General features: G+C 45.4%; 1 protein-coding gene and 1 long non-coding RNA gene across 2 annotated transcripts in view; one reads left to right on the plus strand and one right to left on the minus strand.

Moving 5' to 3' along the window:
* The first annotated feature begins 252 nt into the window (after positions 1-252).
* APOB (apolipoprotein B) overlaps positions 253-17,404 on the plus strand; it is a 38,516-nt gene continuing 21,364 nt past the window's right edge. Inside the window, exons 1-17 of the mRNA XM_043604452.1 lie at positions 253-377; positions 658-696; positions 1,863-1,978; positions 3,194-3,339; positions 5,365-5,518; positions 6,356-6,511; positions 8,021-8,145; positions 8,794-8,879; positions 10,069-10,288; positions 11,082-11,309; positions 11,525-11,642; positions 11,750-11,896; positions 12,597-12,808; positions 13,076-13,313; positions 13,888-14,064; positions 15,443-15,634; positions 16,555-16,722. Of these exons, the coding sequence (XP_043460387.1) occupies positions 317-377; positions 658-696; positions 1,863-1,978; positions 3,194-3,339; positions 5,365-5,518; positions 6,356-6,511; positions 8,021-8,145; positions 8,794-8,879; positions 10,069-10,288; positions 11,082-11,309; positions 11,525-11,642; positions 11,750-11,896; positions 12,597-12,808; positions 13,076-13,313; positions 13,888-14,064; positions 15,443-15,634; positions 16,555-16,722 (2,583 nt within the window). The 5' untranslated portion in view covers positions 253-316. The remainder of the gene's footprint in view (positions 378-657; positions 697-1,862; positions 1,979-3,193; positions 3,340-5,364; positions 5,519-6,355; positions 6,512-8,020; positions 8,146-8,793; positions 8,880-10,068; positions 10,289-11,081; positions 11,310-11,524; positions 11,643-11,749; positions 11,897-12,596; positions 12,809-13,075; positions 13,314-13,887; positions 14,065-15,442; positions 15,635-16,554; positions 16,723-17,404) is intronic.
* Positions 2,127-5,408, minus strand: LOC122497411. Its single transcript, XR_006301103.1, has 2 exons — positions 5,308-5,408; positions 2,127-2,317 (listed from the first exon to the last, which is right to left on the minus strand). It is a non-coding gene; the product is annotated as an uncharacterized LOC122497411 (long non-coding RNA).

A 17,404-nucleotide genomic window follows, 5' to 3' on the forward strand; every position in this document is an offset into this window, starting at 1 on the left:
GTGGTGGTCCTGGCTGGGTCTGGGCTCAGGCCCCCGGCCGGCCCCTCCTGGAGCTCAGAGGCCAGGCGAGCCCGGTGTGCAAAAGCAAACAGGCCCGGCTGCCCTTTGGACCTTTTGCAATTCGCCCGGCGCGCTCTGGAAGCCAGGGAGTTGCGGCCTGGGCGGGCGGCCCGGTATAAATGGGCCGCGGGCGCTGGCCGCGCATTCCTAGCTCGGGTGCGGGGCGGCTGCCTGCGGGTGCCCGTCCCTGAGGAGCCAGCCAGCCCGCCCGCCGGCCCACGCGAGGCGCAGCGAGGGAGCCGCCCACCCCGTCGGCATGGGCCCGCCGAGGCCCGCGCTGCTGCTGCTGCTGCTGGCGGCCGCCGGCGCCTGGGCGCGTGAGTGGGGCGGGCCGGCGTGCGGGCGCGCGGGGCTGCGTCGTCGGGGAGGGGGCCGGGGGCGCCGCCGGGGACCCGGAAAAGGGCCGGCGGGGCCTCATCCTCGTGCAGCACGGTGGGGGGGGGGGGGGGGGAGAGCACGGGCTGGGGAGCGGGTTCTCCAGAAGCTGCTTCTCCTCTAAAAGCTGGAAGACCCCTGCGGTGCCCCTCCCGGTGAGACGCTGGGGCCCGTCATCGGAAGACAGGAGCGACCACCAATGTCTGTCTCCTTTTCTTACAGAAGACGAGGTGCTGGAAAACGTCAGCCCCGGCTGCCCAAGTAAGGCGCTTCCCCACTGGGCAGGGAAGGGCGCCCCCACCCCCCAGCCCACCCTGCTGTACGCCAGCTCACTAAAATGCTGGGATGCTGGGATGGATGTGCACTGCTCTGAGCCCCAGGAAGCCAGTTCCTGGGGCCTCTGCCCACCTCCAAAGGAGCTCAATTCTCTTCTCCTTGCTGTTCTATTCTGTCCCCAAAACATGGCCTAGGGCACGGTGGGGAAGGAACTGTCACGCTGTGGGCCCGTGGACACTTTAAAGAGACATCACCATCTGTTTATCGGTGGCTAATCATTAATTCGAAACATATGAGGGTGAGGAAATGCTGACTTTAACCTTTGTGCAGAAGCCAGCCCCCCAGTCCTTCATATTTACCTGACCTCTCGGGGTCAAAGGAGCTGGCCTTGCGGTGGTACTCAGTGTTTTCCTTAGAGCAGGAGGCTGGCCTCCGATGGGGCAGCACTGCCATCTTGTGTCCTTCTCGCGTCACTGCACCTGTGCTCATGCCCCAAATGTCCTTTTTCTCAAATTGTTAGGCAAATTCCTCTCCAGCACAATGGAAACCTCCAGATATTCCTTCTTGAGGTTTTCTTAAGACAGATACTCCTAAAACTTAATGAACTCTGCCTCATGGATTTGTGAGAACCAAAAAAGAGCCACAGAATTGTGGTATTTTCAAGCTGAAAAGGTATTAGAGGTATTTGCTGGTCTCTCTTGTAGACTTTCTGAGCCCCATTGTTTAACGCTCCCCTCCTTGCACCTCAGAGGATACATCCAAAATACCATCAAATGTAAACATTATCCTCAATGAAACACAGTGGGGAAGTTAAATCTGTAAAGGGAAAGTAAGTATAATGCAGTCAATTAAAAATAATTTCAGTCTAGGCGTACCTGGGTGGCTCAGTTGGTTGAGTCTATGACTCTTGATTCAGCTCAGGCCATGATCTCATGGTTCCTGAGTTCCTGCTTGGGATTCTCTCTCTCTCTGCCCCTGCCCCCCTCTTCTGTCTCTCTCTCGCTCTCAAAATAAATAAATAAACTTGAAAATAATAATTTTAGTTTAATTACCATTTTTTATGATCTGGGCCACTGCCCCTCTCTTCCCAGAGTTGACTATCCTTGGGGGAGTTATCTGCTATGTAGTTGACCTATTTCTCCCCATTTTAGAAGGAGCAACTCGATTCAAGCACCTCCGGAAGTATGTGTACAACTATGAGGCTGAGAGTTCTAGTGGTGTTCCTGGGGCCACTGATGCAAGAAGTACCACCAGGATCAACTGTAAGGTATGGAGGGAGAGGAGGAGCACCCAGAGGCACGGAGTCCATGGCTGAGCAAACCCAGCTTATGCTAGGACTGCTGTGACCTCAAAGTGCAGGGACTGGCCCTCAGTTTGAAAGTCAGCCGCTTTGCTGAGTTGTCTGCCACAGAAAATTTTGCCAACCAGATTTATTTTTCCATTCGTTTGCAAGATGCCATTGGAATACATATCTAGAATATCAGCATTGCAGGACGGTAGATTTAACATGATGAGAGAAGCCCAGTGGGTGAGCCAAGGGAGGTGGGCATCTCAGGAAAGCATTCTGGAGTACAGTTTTGATACTCTAAGCCAAACAGTGTCTTTGCTAAAAGGAAAAAGAAAAAATTAAACATGCAATTTGTTCTTGAATAAAATTTTACCTGTGGTTCAGATGACTGTATTCATGCCCATGTTGATATGGAATGGATCTAAGGGCCACTATTGGGATTTGTGTTGGGGAAGAAAAGTCAGGCTGAGACATTGACCTCTTCTTTCTAGGGCCCCGTAGTCTGTGCTGTCAACTAAGGTAGCCATTAGGTACATGTGGCTATTTAAATTGAGTAAAACTTAAAATTCAGTTTCTTAGTCACCCTAGCCACATTTCAAATGCCCATGGCTAGCAGCTTTTATGTCAGACAGCACAAATATAGAACATTTCCATCATTGCAGAAAATTCTTTAACAGTGCTAGATGACAACTAGGGATCTCCATAAATGCCAGCTCTACGAGAAGCTCTGAAGAGGCCCTAATAGATAGATACAAACAATGGGGTCTGGAGCGGGGGGGGGGGGGGGGGGGGGGGTGGGGGGGGAGTTGGTGACATTAAGGAAACATTTGGTGTTGAAACCAATGATAGCCTGCTTCCTGCTTCCTGTTGGTCTTCCTCTTGCTCCCAGGCTTCATTCCCTCTAACCAGTTATGCCTCTTTAGAACCAATACAAAAATAAGTCCTCCTTTACATGCACAGGGGCAGACTTAAAAAACTTGGTACCTCAGAATGCAAAAAAGACCCAAAATCAGACTAAGTCTGTTGATTGATGGGGGACCCAGAAGGCATATTAAAGACCCACATGGCGTGGGGGCAGGTATCACAGTCCCCAGTGTATTTCCCGTAGTGTCCTGATTAAAGAGTAAGGCCTGGGCTGTGGAGGGGCTCACATTCTTGGTGGAGAGTCTTCAGGTGCTGCTATCCTCTTCCCAGGTTGAACTGGAGGTGCCCCAACTGTGTAGCTTCATCCTCAAGACGAGCCAGTGTGCGCTGAAGGAGGGGTATGGCTTCAACGCTAGGGGGAAGCCGTTGCTGCACAAGACCAGCAACTCTGAGGAGTTTGCTGCTGCCATGTCCAAGTAAGGCACGGGCTTGTGTAAACTTCTGACTCTGGGAGTCACTGCATGTATCGTGCATACACGTGTGTGTGTTGCATGTGTGTGTGTGTGTCCCGCGAGGGATGAATCTATGTGTTTATAGGAGGCATGTGTGTGAGAATAAGTATTTTATGTATTCACCACGGGTCAGGGAATTGCTGTTGTCACAAAAATCAGAAAGAGGAAGCATTATTTACCCTCCCCTAGTGAAGTTCCCCTAATTATCATTTAACTGTGTTTCTCAAATAATCTCATGCTTTAAAACTCCTTGAGATGATAAGGCTGAGATAGTTGATTTAAGTAAGCGAATTTTTGTTTAAAGAATTAAACGAGACAGGAACCTAGTGCTCTTCGTTGGGGAAGAGGGGGTCCAGCAGGATTTGTTGGTGTGGCTACTCATGGTGGTGCGGGGTCTGTTCAGCACGGAGACCAAGCCCAGCCTCCAGTCTAGAGCGTTCTGCTGGTGCACGCTGACCAGGCTATTCCTGGTGTTTACAGCTGGCGTGTCTTCTGACTGATCAATGTCTATGTGACACCAGTTGTTAAATATTTTGAACATCACCCCTGCCTCCAGTCCAAATCACAGCTGATGGTGTCCTAAGTGTGTGCAAATAAATACAAGCAGTGATAGAGGTTTGTTGATCTGGTAGCACCAGGAGCTCTCTGCCCATCTTCGGTTTGTTACACATTAGACATGAAAGCCAGTCCTTCCTCTGCAGAGTAAGCCTTGAGGCTTCTGACTCCCACCAATAGTTTTTTCTAAGACCTAAATGTGTATGAGGGACAGGGATGCGGTGACAGGAGGGACTAGGAGTTACTTTTTGGTCCTTATCTTTCTCCGAACAAAAGGGACTCCTGCTCTTGATCACCACAAGGCTTTCCAAGCCCACACGGCTGTGTCTGAAACTGTCAGTGAGGATGTCGAGCTGTAGGAGATGTGCCTGGCCCCCTTCTCTTCCTGCTGACTTAACTAGAAAAGGTGCAGCCCTGAATTCCCAAAAGGGAGTCCCCAGAGGGAAGTCCCTAAGATCATAGTTGACATGGGCTTCAGACATGATCTGAGACCACATACGAGTGACTATCCAACAAACGTATGAGTAGAAGCTCAAATTCGGTAGTAGTCAGGAAGTGTAATTAAGGTAACAACAAGGTATTTATCACCTTATGCCCATAAGACTACAGAAATTTAAAACAGCTACAGCACTTGTTGCTGGCAGGCCTCCGAGGAAAAGTGTACATATGCATTGGTGATAGAAATGAGAGCCGATAGTCAATAGCTATTATAATTAAAAATACTTATAGCCTTTGACACAGCAATTTCAAAACTCTGGGATTCTAGCCCGTGTAAAGAAAAGCAGTAGTATATGCATAAGGATGTTTATTTCAGTGTTGTTCGTGTGGGGAAAAAAAGATCCAGAAATAAAGTGAATGCCACTAAGTAGGAGAATGTCTGAATAAATTATATATAACCATAAAATGGGAATGCTCTATAGCTTTAAAAAAAAAATCTGTTAGAGCTTTACCAAACGAGTCAAAGGATTTCTATGGAGTATAATTAAGTGAGAAAAGCAAGAAAGAGAAAAATGTGGAAAACACAATGTCGTTTGTATAAAACAAACAATGAAAAAAATCTTTATGTGCAAATGCTTCCACCCCCACACCTCTGTATGGGATTGCCTGCGTGTGGAGATAGAAATGAAATACCCAGTGGGTTGTTCCGTGAAGAGCACGTCAGCAGAGACTGATGTGGGTGGCAAACAGATAACGGGATGCGTGAGTCAAACGAAAACAGGTAAAGAAGTAAAAGAATGCCAAAAATATACACATATCTCTATACTTTTTTGAAAAATGTGTGTATATGTGTAGGTACATTTGTAAAGAAAAGATGCAAAATGAAAAAAACGGTAAGTAAAAAAAAAAAAAAGGAGGCTGCAAAGTGATCCAGCTTACGTCCAACAGGCTCAGTGGAGAAAAGACACTTCCGTGACCACACTCTCTCTGGAACAGGTACGAACTCAGGCTGGCCATTCCTGAAGGGAAGCAAGTTTTACTTTACCCAGAGAAGGAGGAGCCTAAACATATCCTGAACATCAAAAGGGGCATCATTTCTGCCCTCCTGGTTCCTCCAGAGACAGAAGAGGATGAGCAAGTGTTGTTTCTGGTGAGAGCTCAGAGAGTGGATAATAGTGGCCCTTTGAACTCCTCTTCACATATTTCAGCCGGGTCCCACTGTGTACATAGAGTGGGTTATTCATGTGGCTCCATGGCTTGCTACACAGTACCCAAGGCTCCCCCTCTCTCCTGGGCTCACTGGTGGATCCTCTTGAACAGGCTGAGCAAGTTGGCTTCATTTGAAAGCAGTATTTGAGGAGTCCTGGCCTCCCTACTCTTTTGTTTGATTTTTTCCTATCCCCACCAGGTGTCACAAAGTAAAGCCTGTGTGTGTTTTCAACACAGAAAATAATTGAATCTGTTGCCAGCCTCTCTTAAGAATTTCAAGTTTCAATCTGAGAGACAATTCAATTTACTTGAGTCCCGGGAACATTTCTGAGCCCTTACTGAGTTCTAAGTTCTATGCTATACCACACTTGGAGAATACAGAGATGCATCCTACAGAAGCCTTTCCTCAGGGAGTTCTCGTGGTCTGGGGAGAAAACCAAGATACATTAAATACAAGGCAGATTGGAATATATGCCGTAAATAAGCAATAGAGAAAATGCTCTGAGAGCACAGAATAAAAAGTCAGAGTTAGCTGGGTCCTGGGAGGCCAGGCTGGAGTGCATCAGAACCAGAACCACTCTTAACTGGCTTTCTTACTCTGCCTCTGGCCAGCCAGGCAGCAGCATTGCCCACACTCTGCCTAAGAGGAAGAAAGTCCCCTCCCTGTCCATATGGCTCCTGCCTTTTCTCCAAGGCTCCTTTCCCACCCCCTCTGAAGCACCTAAGGCTGCTTTCGCACATCCATCTGATAAACCTGTTGTCTCTTCTGCTCCCATAGGATACTGTGTATGGAAACTGTTCCAGTGACTTAACTGTTAAAACAAAGAAGGCAAATGTGGCAACAGGAATCTCCATCGAAAGAAACCTGGAGAAGTGTGATCGCTTCAAGCCCATTAGCACAGGAGTTAGCCCACTTGCTCTCATCAAAGGCATGGTAAGTTTCACACCCACATCGCTCCTTGCACTGAGCACAGTCCTCTTGGTTATTAAAATTCTGGAATGTTAAAGCAGGTACAAATCTCAGAGAAGATCCAACCCAGCCTCATCTTCATATAGATTTCAGCAGGAAACTGAAGACCAAACCAGGAAAGGACTGATAGAGGCCACATGGCCTATTATTAATTAAGTCAAGACAAGAATCACGTTCCTGACTGTCAGCCCAGAGCTCTTTCTTGCCATTATTCTGTCACTGGCACCAAACCTTCTGCCATCGATAGAGAATAATGACTATCCATCCATGAGAAGGTTCTAGGGCTTAATGTAGGGCAGCAAAGCCACTTGCCACTCTTTCCTGTAAGAGAACTGGATGTCCCCCCACCTCTAGGCATCTGACCTCTGAGGAAGCCCCAAGACCTGTGTTCTGCTCTCCTCTCCCTCACTCCCATGGAGTGACATTACCAAGACCATTCTAGTGTCATTTCCTTTCATCCCATATACAACCCTGATCAATACCTGGCCCCTCTGCTTCTTGTCTAGGGCACCCCCTTAGTATTAACCTTCTCTGCTGTCACCTCAACAGGGCTCATGCAGCACCACATTACCAGAGCTTGCCCAATGCCTTGTAATATCTTGCGGGACGTGAATCACAGCCTATCTCAGTAAATTGGAAGGTCTTGAGCAATCACTGCCATGCTTGGCAGTGTTCCTGGTCATTGTCCTTGGGGCCAAAAATAGGGCATCTGATGACAACAAGGGCCACAATCAAAAGAGACCAAGGCACTGGCTTATCTTGAGCACCTGCTGTATGCTCAGACTTACTCTAGGCAGCACTGAGGGTCAGAGACAGTGGCAGATGAACCATGGATTTTCCCCTCAGGGTACTTACAGTCTAATACAGGAACAAGATTCCTACACATGCCAATAAAGGACAATAAATGGCATACTTGATAAAGTTATACACTGAGCAGTACAGACAAGCAATCCTAACTCCAACCAGGAAGGAGAAGCAACTATTCAAACAGCTCACTGGGCAGAGCTGTTGGTAGATCCACTTAGAAGAAATGGTGGGCAAGCATCAATCAGTCTAGACCCAAAGATTCGTGGAGGATGTGGAGCATGAACCTGAAAGATACAAAGGATGTAAAAGTGCAAGAGAGCCTTAAGGACGGGCTTCTAGGCAAAGAAAACTTAAGAAGCAGTAGTTTGTCGAGTGTTAATGTGCAGTGGGTGAGTATGCATACAATACCAGGTTATATACACTTTGTACAGGATGAGAGGTCCATTGGGGTGGAATAAGAGTACAGCTTGACTCAGCTTGGCGTATGCCAAATTGCTGCATCCTTTTGTCTCAATGTCAAGTACCAAGTTCCCTTCTTTCACTGAGTTTATCTAGTGGTGCAGAACTCCCATCTCCCATCTTCCTCGAAGGTAAATGTCCCTTGCAGAAAAATCAGGTTCAAGCCTCAGGAACTGATCAAAATGCTTTTCCCGATCCCATTCACAGATTGGCCCCTTGTCAACTCTGATTAGCAGCAACCAGTCCTGCCAGTACACTCTGGACCCCAAGAAGAAGCATGTGTCAGAAGCCATCTGTAAGGAGCAACACGTGTTCCTGCCTTTTTCCTACAAGTAGGTTACCTTCTGCACCCTGATTCATCACTTATGGAGTCAGTGTGAGATGAGTGCTTGTCGGGTGCCCTGTTGTAGGTGAGGCTGTGCCTGGAGGAGGCTATGAGGAGCTACAGAGCACAGCCCATCCCTGTCGCCATTTTCAAGCAAACAGACAATTCAGCAGGAAAATCTTAGGCACGCAAAATAATTTGATATCAACAAAACGTATCTGAGACCCAGACTTTAAGAGTTAGAACATTTTATGGAGGATTTGAGATGGGGACCAGAGACTTGGATATACTAATCCATTTTGAAACCTGATCCATCAACTTGTATTTACTAAGTAATTGCTTTATTCTTGGCATTGTGCTGAGGGTAATACACAGGAATTTCAAGGCACAAATTAGTCCCTATACTCTGGGCACTCCAGACTGGTGACAGGTGTAAGGTACAGATGTCCTTCTGAAAGAAAGACAGCTAGCATGTCCAGGTGGAGGTAGATGGTGTTCATTGGCAGGCGAGGGGATCAAAGAGGCTGAATTTAATGGTTTGAAAAATAGGCAGGATTTGGGTAGAAATGAGACGGGGGAAACACTCAACATGAAAAGAATAGTGCGCTCTGAGGAGCTGACCATCCATGACATGATGTACTTCCTTTGTTACCAGGAATAAGTATGGGATGATGGCACAGGTTACACAGACATTGAAACTTGAAGAAACACCTAAGATCAACAGCCGCTTCTTTGATGAAGGTAAGATTTTAGGTGCACGCAGTTGCCAGGGCTGGGAAGTCTGCCCAAGAAACACCATGTATCATGGCTTAGCTTCTTGCTGGGTCCTAGGAAGTGTCTGCTGACTAATGAGTCCAGTGGGCTTTGGTGTTCTGGCTCTGGGCCGCTCTAGTGAGCAAGCATGTTCCTTTCAGTGGAACATGTTCAGTGGAACATGTCAAGTGGTGATGGAACAAAAGAAAAGGAGAAGTGTCCCAAAGCTACCCAGATTTTCAGAAATAGGAAATTGGCCTCCTAAGTCTACCTTTGGTAGATCTGACAACTTTATACACCCAGTAATTAGGCCTGGAACCTGGATGAGGTAGGGAAGTGGGAGAGGGCGTTTGGGGTCAGGAATCCGTCTTTAGAGTAGGAAGGAACTTTAGCGATCTCTAGTCCAACTCTAGCCCTGCATTTGTCTTGTATTTAAATCTGTCTTATGCATTCCCTCATTGTTCTCAATGAGGGAATGCATAACCTATGGTAGTAGCTATGTGGACTTTCATACCCACTCTACAGAGGGGAAAATGGCACATGGAGAGGTTTGTGATGTACTCAAGGTCTCTGAATATTAGAAGTGATGCAAAATGAGCCCCCAGGTCTAGTGTAAGTCAGAACTCTTTCCATGGTACCACATTTCCCTTGTTATTCCCCCACATTTCCCACATTAACACATATGCTGGCATGGGTCAGAGCAGGGTGATGGAGGAGACACAGAGGGTCATCCCCCCATAAGCTGATCCCTCTGGAAAAGATGGCAGATGAGCACCAGTGGGTCTAGCCTCAGCCGTAGCACCTCCTCTGCTTCCTTCCAGTAAAGAGGTAATCTGATATCAAATTCAGACAAGCTGGGATTCAATTACGGCTCTGCCTCTTACACTCAGAGAGGTCTTAGGCAAGGTGAGTTGCTCATCTATGGATCTTAGTTTCCTTATCTTTAAATTGAAGAATAATAGCAATCCATATGGATAGTATGATGAGCAAATGCATTAAAGTAAAAGACATTGAAGTCAGATACCTAGCACAGAGACAGATACATAATAGGCATCGAGTACAGTATAGTTTTCTTTTCTTCTTTGCTGATACCTCCCTACTTTCTAGTTTCTAGTAGACCAAGACGTGGTTGAAATGTAGATAAGCAGGAATCCCTTTGACGCTTTCCTCCTCCCAGGTACCGAGGAGGTGGGTCTGGCCTTTGAGATCACCAAATCCACATCACCCCCAAAGCAGGCCGAGGCCATTGTGAAGACTCTCCAGGAACTGCAAACATTACACGTCTCTGACCAGAATGCCCAGAGAGCTAACCTCTTCAATAAACTGGTTACTGAGCTGAGAGGCCTCAACAATGAGGCAATCACATCCCTCTTGCCAAAGCTGATCCAGGTGTCCAGGTATTTCTTTAATGGTTGCAACCATATCTTTCGTATGACCTATGGTATCTGGCTGAACTTGCAAACGTTGGCCAAGCAGAAAACCTCAGGGGCCATTAAAATATCAATCCAGCTAATCAACTAGTCAATCAGTTAATGTTTGCTGGATAGAGAAATATCAGCTAACATGCTTAGACTTCCATGGGCCACACACACACACACACACACACACACACACACACACACACTGCATTCAAGGCAGATATGCATTTGTGTGTTAATATAGGAGGGAAATACTTCGCACATTTTGATGGATATCTACTAATCTAATCCCTCATTCTATAGTGAGCACCTTGGAAAGTTTGAGAGAAAAAGACATCTGTGCCCTCTGGAAGCCTAGGCTAGTGGAGAGAGAATTCAGGAAAACAAAGTAATACCGTGATTTCTCTATACTTCAAGGCACTGGCTCTAAGTGCTGGGAATGTCAGAGGAGGGACTGAGGACCAAAATGAGGCCATGCCAGTGTCTGCCTGGCATGTTCTATGTTCTGAACGAAGGACGGGGATAACTGTCCTCTTTTGGTGATAAATCTGGGGTCCTTCTTCAGACTTTCCTCCATGGTGCTTCCCCAGGGGATAGTGCTTATAGGGAAGGCTTCCTGGTTCCTGGGATACAAGTTGGATTTTGGAAGATGGTCATATTTGGAGAGTGAATACGGGAGATCAGGGCACTCCTGACAGAGGAGCATCATGAGCCAAGGATAATGGAGCTGCCTAAAGGTGATCTACGTAATCCTCTGCTCTTTCTTTCTCAGCCCCGTCACCTTACAAGCTTTGATTCAGTGTGGACAGCCCCAGTGTTACACTCACATCCTCCAGTGGCTGAGAAGTGAGAAGGCCAACCCCCTTCTGACAGATGTTGTGACCTACCTGGTGGCCCTGATGCCAGAGCCCTCGGCCGAGAGGCTGCAGGAGATCTTCAGCACAGCAAAGGAGCAGCAGAGCCGGACCACTTTATATGCTCTGGGTCACGTGGTCAACAAGTGAGTTTCACACTGGCCCTCCTCGCAGGAGTTGAGGAAGACCCTACATCTCTGTACTAAGGTCATACCCTACCCTCCACTTCCAGACTCTTATGCATGCACTGTTTTTCCACTGGCCATTTTGAGAGTAAAGCCCCGAAATAAGAAATCTGCACACACAAGTTTGTTAAGGTAAACCTAGCTATGCTTGCTGAGTCCTAACTCTTATTCCATAGCTATCATGAGACAAACCCTGTGGTGACCCAGGCCCTGCTGGACATTGCTGATTACCTGTTGGAACAGATTCGCGATGATTGCACTGGGAATGAAGATCACACCTACTTGATTCTGAGGGTACTTTTGGTCTTTTGTATAATATACATCATTTCAGAAGCATTTTCCTGGATACCCCCTACTTCTCTTTCTGCACCCTGATTCCCCCTCATTTCTTTTCAATGCAGGTCATTGGAAATACTGGCAGAACCATGGAGACAGTATCCCCAAGACTCACGTCTTCGATCCTGAAATGTATCCAAAGTTCAGAGCCATCACTGCTGATTCAGAAGGCTGCCATCCAGGCCCTGCGGAAAATGGAACTTAAAGATGAGGTTAAGTCCACAGAGGATGTCTAAACGTAAAAAGTTTATTCAGATTAACAAGGACTTGGAATGAGATTCTAAATCTCATCATTCAGCTTACTTTATTTTACTGCTTTCTAATTGCCAATTTCAGCAAGCCTATTGACCTGACTGTGGACAAGAGAGAAATATTGGACCATGCTGCTACTCTAGCACTCAGAATATGAGACTTTAGCTCCATGCTTCCCCCCTACCAGATCAACCGTCACTCATCTTAGGAAAACATGCCTGATTTCCCCAGTCTTCCCAAACTAGGATTGTCGACCTGGCCCTACTTTGGGTGGAAATGACTCCAGAGTTTTGGAAAATGCCTTATTTATTTACCCCACACTCTCACTACCCCTTCCCACCTTTATTCCCACACTGAAATAATTTGTGTTAAAACAACTTGACTTTCACCTAGTAGCATCCCTTCATCAAGTCACAACTTGAGTATGTTGATATAGTTGAATGCAACATGCATTTGACACGAGTCTTCTGAGACCCTTCCTTGGAGCTTGTCGTTCTGAGGGATACTGGTGAGAAGATTCAGTACCAGCATTTGAAAAGTTATTAGAAAGAAATTTGACTTGCACGTAATAAACCGCTAGCAGACCCCACCAGTGTTTGCCAGGCATGTTCTGTGTTCTGATCAAAGGACAGTGGTAATAGTCTCCTTTTTTGGCTATAGGTCCGGGAAGTCCTTCTTGAGGTTTTCCTCAGTGATGCCTCTCCAGGGGATAAGCGACTGGCTGCCTATCTCATGCTGATGAGGAGCCCTTCCCAGTCAGATATTAATCAAATTGTCCAGTTTCTCCCACGGGAACAGAATGAACAAGTGAAGAACTTTGTGGCTTCCCACATCACCAACATCTTAAACTCAGAAGAACTGTATATCAAAGAGTAAGTAAGAGTAATGTTCCCCCATCTGAAACAAAGTGCTAGAATTCTAAACCTCATTCCGAAAGGCCACTGCCTACCCTTATGGAGTGTTCTTTCTCCTGGGCAACATTCATGCAAAAGTGCATCAGACCTGAGCCAAGCTCTTGAGCAAATGAAACCCAAATCTTTTAGTAGCAATTGGCAATCCCTATTTCCTTGGGGTGGGACAGACAATGGATTAGTAATATGACATGTAAGCTAAAAATAACACTCCTTCTTTCCATCTAGCTTGAAAAGCTTAGTGGAAGATGCTTTGAAAGGATCTCAACTCCCAACCATCATGGACTTCACAAAATTTTCCCGGAACTACCACCTCTCCAAATCTGTTTCCCTTCCATCACTTGACCCGGTCTCAGCCAAAATTGAAGGAAATCTTATATTTGATCCAAATAATTACCTTCCTAAAGAAAGCATGCTGAAAACAACCCTCACTGTCTTTGGATTTGCTCCAGCGGACCTCTTTGAGGTATGTGTGATACTAAGAAGAGGCTTACGTCCTCTCTCCTGTTGTATACAACACCACAAATAGGAAGTTGAGGGAGCCGTGAGGCAGCCTGGGGAGGAATTATATTCAGGCAGTTCATTCATACCAACTGTTTGAGGGCTTCTTCTCTCCCACCTCCCTTGCCCCCCTGCCTTCCAGCTAGAGGTCACCTGAGGCATGACTCTGTAGTATTAATGGAAATGCAGATGTCTCAGAGAAGTCCTTAGAACCAAAACCCAAGAAAATGCATGGGCTGTGTAATCAGACTAATCTGGCTCAAACCCCAAATTCATTCTCACTCCGAATCTTTTGTTTAATTATTTATCCTCTCTGAACTTTAGCTGCCTCTTCTGGAAAAGGGCAAATAATAAGTTCTGCCTTTCAAGATTCTGGTAAGAATTAAATACCACAACTCCTGTGGAGTTCTAAGTTCAGCTCCTACCCTGTAGTATTCATTAAATACTTGTTTAATTAAATGGACATAAAGAGAGGAATTAGAGGCTGACATACAACAAAGAAACCTGATGGCATTTTCTTGCCTGATTTTCTTTCTCAGATTGGTTTGGAAGGAAAAGGCTTTGAGCCAACATTGGAAGCTCTTTTTGGAAAGCAAGGATTTTTCCCAGACAGTGTCAACAAGGCTTTGTACTGGGTTGATGGCCAAGTTCCTGATCATGTCTCCAAGGTCTTGGTGGACCATTTTGGCTATACCAAAGATGATAAACGTGAGCAGGTATGTTTTTGTTAAGTACTCCCTCAAGGAAGGCTTTCGGTCTCAATGTGAAAACATTTTATCCAAGCCTAGAAGTCATCAAGGAACTGTCTAGCTGAAGTGACAGTTACGACTGTTATTAACCAGTCCTATGCGGATAAGGACTATGTCCTCTGTAATTATAAGCCTCCTGGATATTCAATGTGCCCAGCGGCCAGACTCATTAGAGGCGCTCTCACATGATGATTAAGAGTGTAAACTCGGGGGCATGGGTTTGAATTCTCACCACACTGTCTTCAAACTGCATACCTAGAAAAGCTGTTTGATATTATGTCTGTTTCTACATCCCCAGAGTGTGCTAATAATCCATGCCTCCCAGGGTGATTTAAAAACTAAATGAAGTAAAGTATGTAAAATGCTAAGCAGAGTGCCTGACTGGTACTGATTGATCAATAAGCAGATACTATTACAATTTTTGAATTCATATTTTCATAATTAACTGCTTTTTTTTGGCTCTTACTCATATCAGTGTACTAGCTAGTGGGAGAAAACCACTTTGAAGCCAGCATAAGACCCCACTTAAGGAGTAGAAAGCAGATTGAATAACCTGGAGTTTCTTATTCTTTAATTTTTTGCCTTACGCAAAGTGTGGTTCAGGCAATTGCATCACATCAGAACGTGTTAGAAATGCAGGTTCTGAGGCCTCACCAGGATCTACTGAATCTGAACCTACATCTTAAGGACATTCCCTAGGTGACATGTATGCACATTTCAGTTTGAAAGACAGGGCAATAATTTACTCCTAGATGTTCACAGATGGCCCCACCTCCACCTTGTAATTTAACTACCTCCACCTGAGGCTGAGGCTCTTTGCTGTGTTCTGGGTCTATCAACACTCTCTTCTTTCTCAATGACTAAGCATCAATCTATAGAATTCTTCTTAACTCTAAGAAGAACTTGTCTAGGATGGTGTGTTTTTAAAGCATTTGGCCAATTTATACAGCAGCTGCATTTTCTCAAGAAACCCCTAGTATTCATCCCTTATCAGAGGAGAAAGGGGTAAGCTGGGAAGGGGTGAGTAGACAATCTTCTACTCCTGGTTAGCCCTATGAATCCTGACATCTTCCTATGCCTGCATTATTCAAATTAAGAACAGTGTGGAAGCATTGCTATCCGTGGTAAGATCTCAGGGTCGTTGTTGTTGTTTTTCATCTCAATTTGGAGGAGCTATCTATTTTTCAGTAAAAGGTGGGAGTCTGATTTCAGTGGCTTCCCTAGATCCCCACCTTGAATACTTGTGTTTAGCCCATCATGGCAGCAGCAGATGGGCCCCACATCAGGACTCTAAATGTCTGACAATGCTGACATCTCATTAGACATTTTGTTGTTAAAATCCCAGGACATGGTCAATGGAATTATGCTCAATATTGAGAAGCTGATCAAAGATTTGAAATCCAGAGAATTCCCAGAAGCCAGAGCCTACCTCCGCATCCTGGGAGAGGAGCTTGGCTTTGTCAGGCTCCATGACCTCCAGCTCCTGGGAAAGCTGCTGCTGAATGGTGTTCGCACTCTGCAGGGGATCCCCCAGATGGTAAGTCGGCCAGGCCCCGTGATAGGGCAATGAGATTAGCCAGTGCTCTTTTTAGATCTCCCAGACTCCTTACAATCCTGTCCCACAAACCAGAGAAAGTGCTGGTACTTCCTTCAAAGAAGCAATTCAATTGCCTTGAATTTCAGAGAGGAAGATTCTTAGACTGCAAATAATTGGTAACATTTAGAAACTAGGCCATTTGTAACGTTAGGTATATCTTTTAGAGCATTCATTTGTTCATCTGGAAAAAAATATTAAGTGTTACCTCCCTATATCTATGTTACAGGTTCCTTTTAATATTGAAATTATAATGATGAAGGAATGTATTTGACAAACTGTGGTCCACTATCTAAATATGAGCTATAGTTTCCACTATTATTAATTTATTAATAAGGTAGAAAATATCCAAATATATTCCCTGGTATTTGATAAATAACAATGTTGGCTTTAAGAAAACAGACCACAAGTTATTTTCTAGAAATGTCATTTAAAAAAAAACTAATACGTACTATTATGTCTATCATGTCAATAGCTCATTGGTTTCAAAAAGAAATGGTTTTATCATAATATATTACACTTACATAAAACCTCATTTATGTTGAGACTCCAAATAACTGGAATTAAGCCATGCCATTCAAGGCTACTTAAAGCACATAAAGCTCTGAGGCACGGCAATATTCTCAAGGGTCTCCAAACCACTCGTTCAAAATGACATGGTATCTTTCCAGGGAAATTTCTTATATCCCAGCCTGTCAAAACTGATAATCATTAATTTTATCAAATACTCAGATAATCAAAATATGCTAGTCTGTCCCTTCTGGATAACAAACAATTATTGTGTGATATGTGGGAAGTCACATTTCACAAACCCCAGTCTGATGAGGCTTACTTGTAGTTACTGTACCCTGTTGGACCCACAGATTGGAGAGGCCATCAAGAAAGGTTTAAGGAGCGACTTGTTTCTTCACTACATCTTCATGGACAACGCCTTTGAACTCCCCACCGGACTTGGGTTACAATTGCAAATCTCCTCCTCTGGAGTCATCACTCCTGGAATCAGGGGTGGAATGAAGCTGGAAGTAGCCAATGTAAGATCCTGTTCATTGTTTTGATTCCTTAGATCATTCTTTTCCTCAGGGGTGGGTTTCTTGTACAATTTTAAAATGTGTGTCTAGTTGAAGATGAAGTACATCATCATTGTAATCGCCCTACTCATTTTTATGAACTTTAGGATTCCACTAGGAGGCGCCACCTTGCTAGCTCCTGGCAGTAAGGAGACTGCTATTCTCTCAGTAAATGAGGATTCCTGTCATCTTTTCATCCTGTTATGCTTAAAGTTAACTGGGGCACTTCCTAGTGCTGGGTATCAGTGTCTGGCTCTAGGGAACTGAGAACGTGGCTTTTTTTCCTCCAAAGAAATCACAGTAGGGGTGCCTGGATGACTCCATTGGTTAAGCCTCTGACTCTTGATTTCAGCTCAGGTCATGATTTCACAGTTCATGGGCTCGAGCCCCGCATCAGGCTTCGTACTGACAGAAGGGGACCTGCTTGGTATTCTCTCTCCCTGTCTCTCTCTCTGCCCCTCTGGCATGTATGCATGGGCTCTCTAAGCAAACAAACAAACAAACATTAAAAAAAAAAAAGAAATCACAATAATGTTTCCTAAGGTGTGAGCTATCCAGAGATGTTAGCACATGGGTGGGGAAGGGCACTTGATCTGACGCCAGGGGCCTGAGGTGTTTAATGAACCTGAACAGGTTGTTTTCTGAC

This window comes from Prionailurus bengalensis, chromosome A3 (assembly GCF_016509475.1).
Source record: "Prionailurus bengalensis isolate Pbe53 chromosome A3, Fcat_Pben_1.1_paternal_pri, whole genome shotgun sequence".
In the NCBI taxonomy this organism is placed as follows: Eukaryota; Metazoa; Chordata; class Mammalia; order Carnivora; family Felidae; genus Prionailurus; species Prionailurus bengalensis.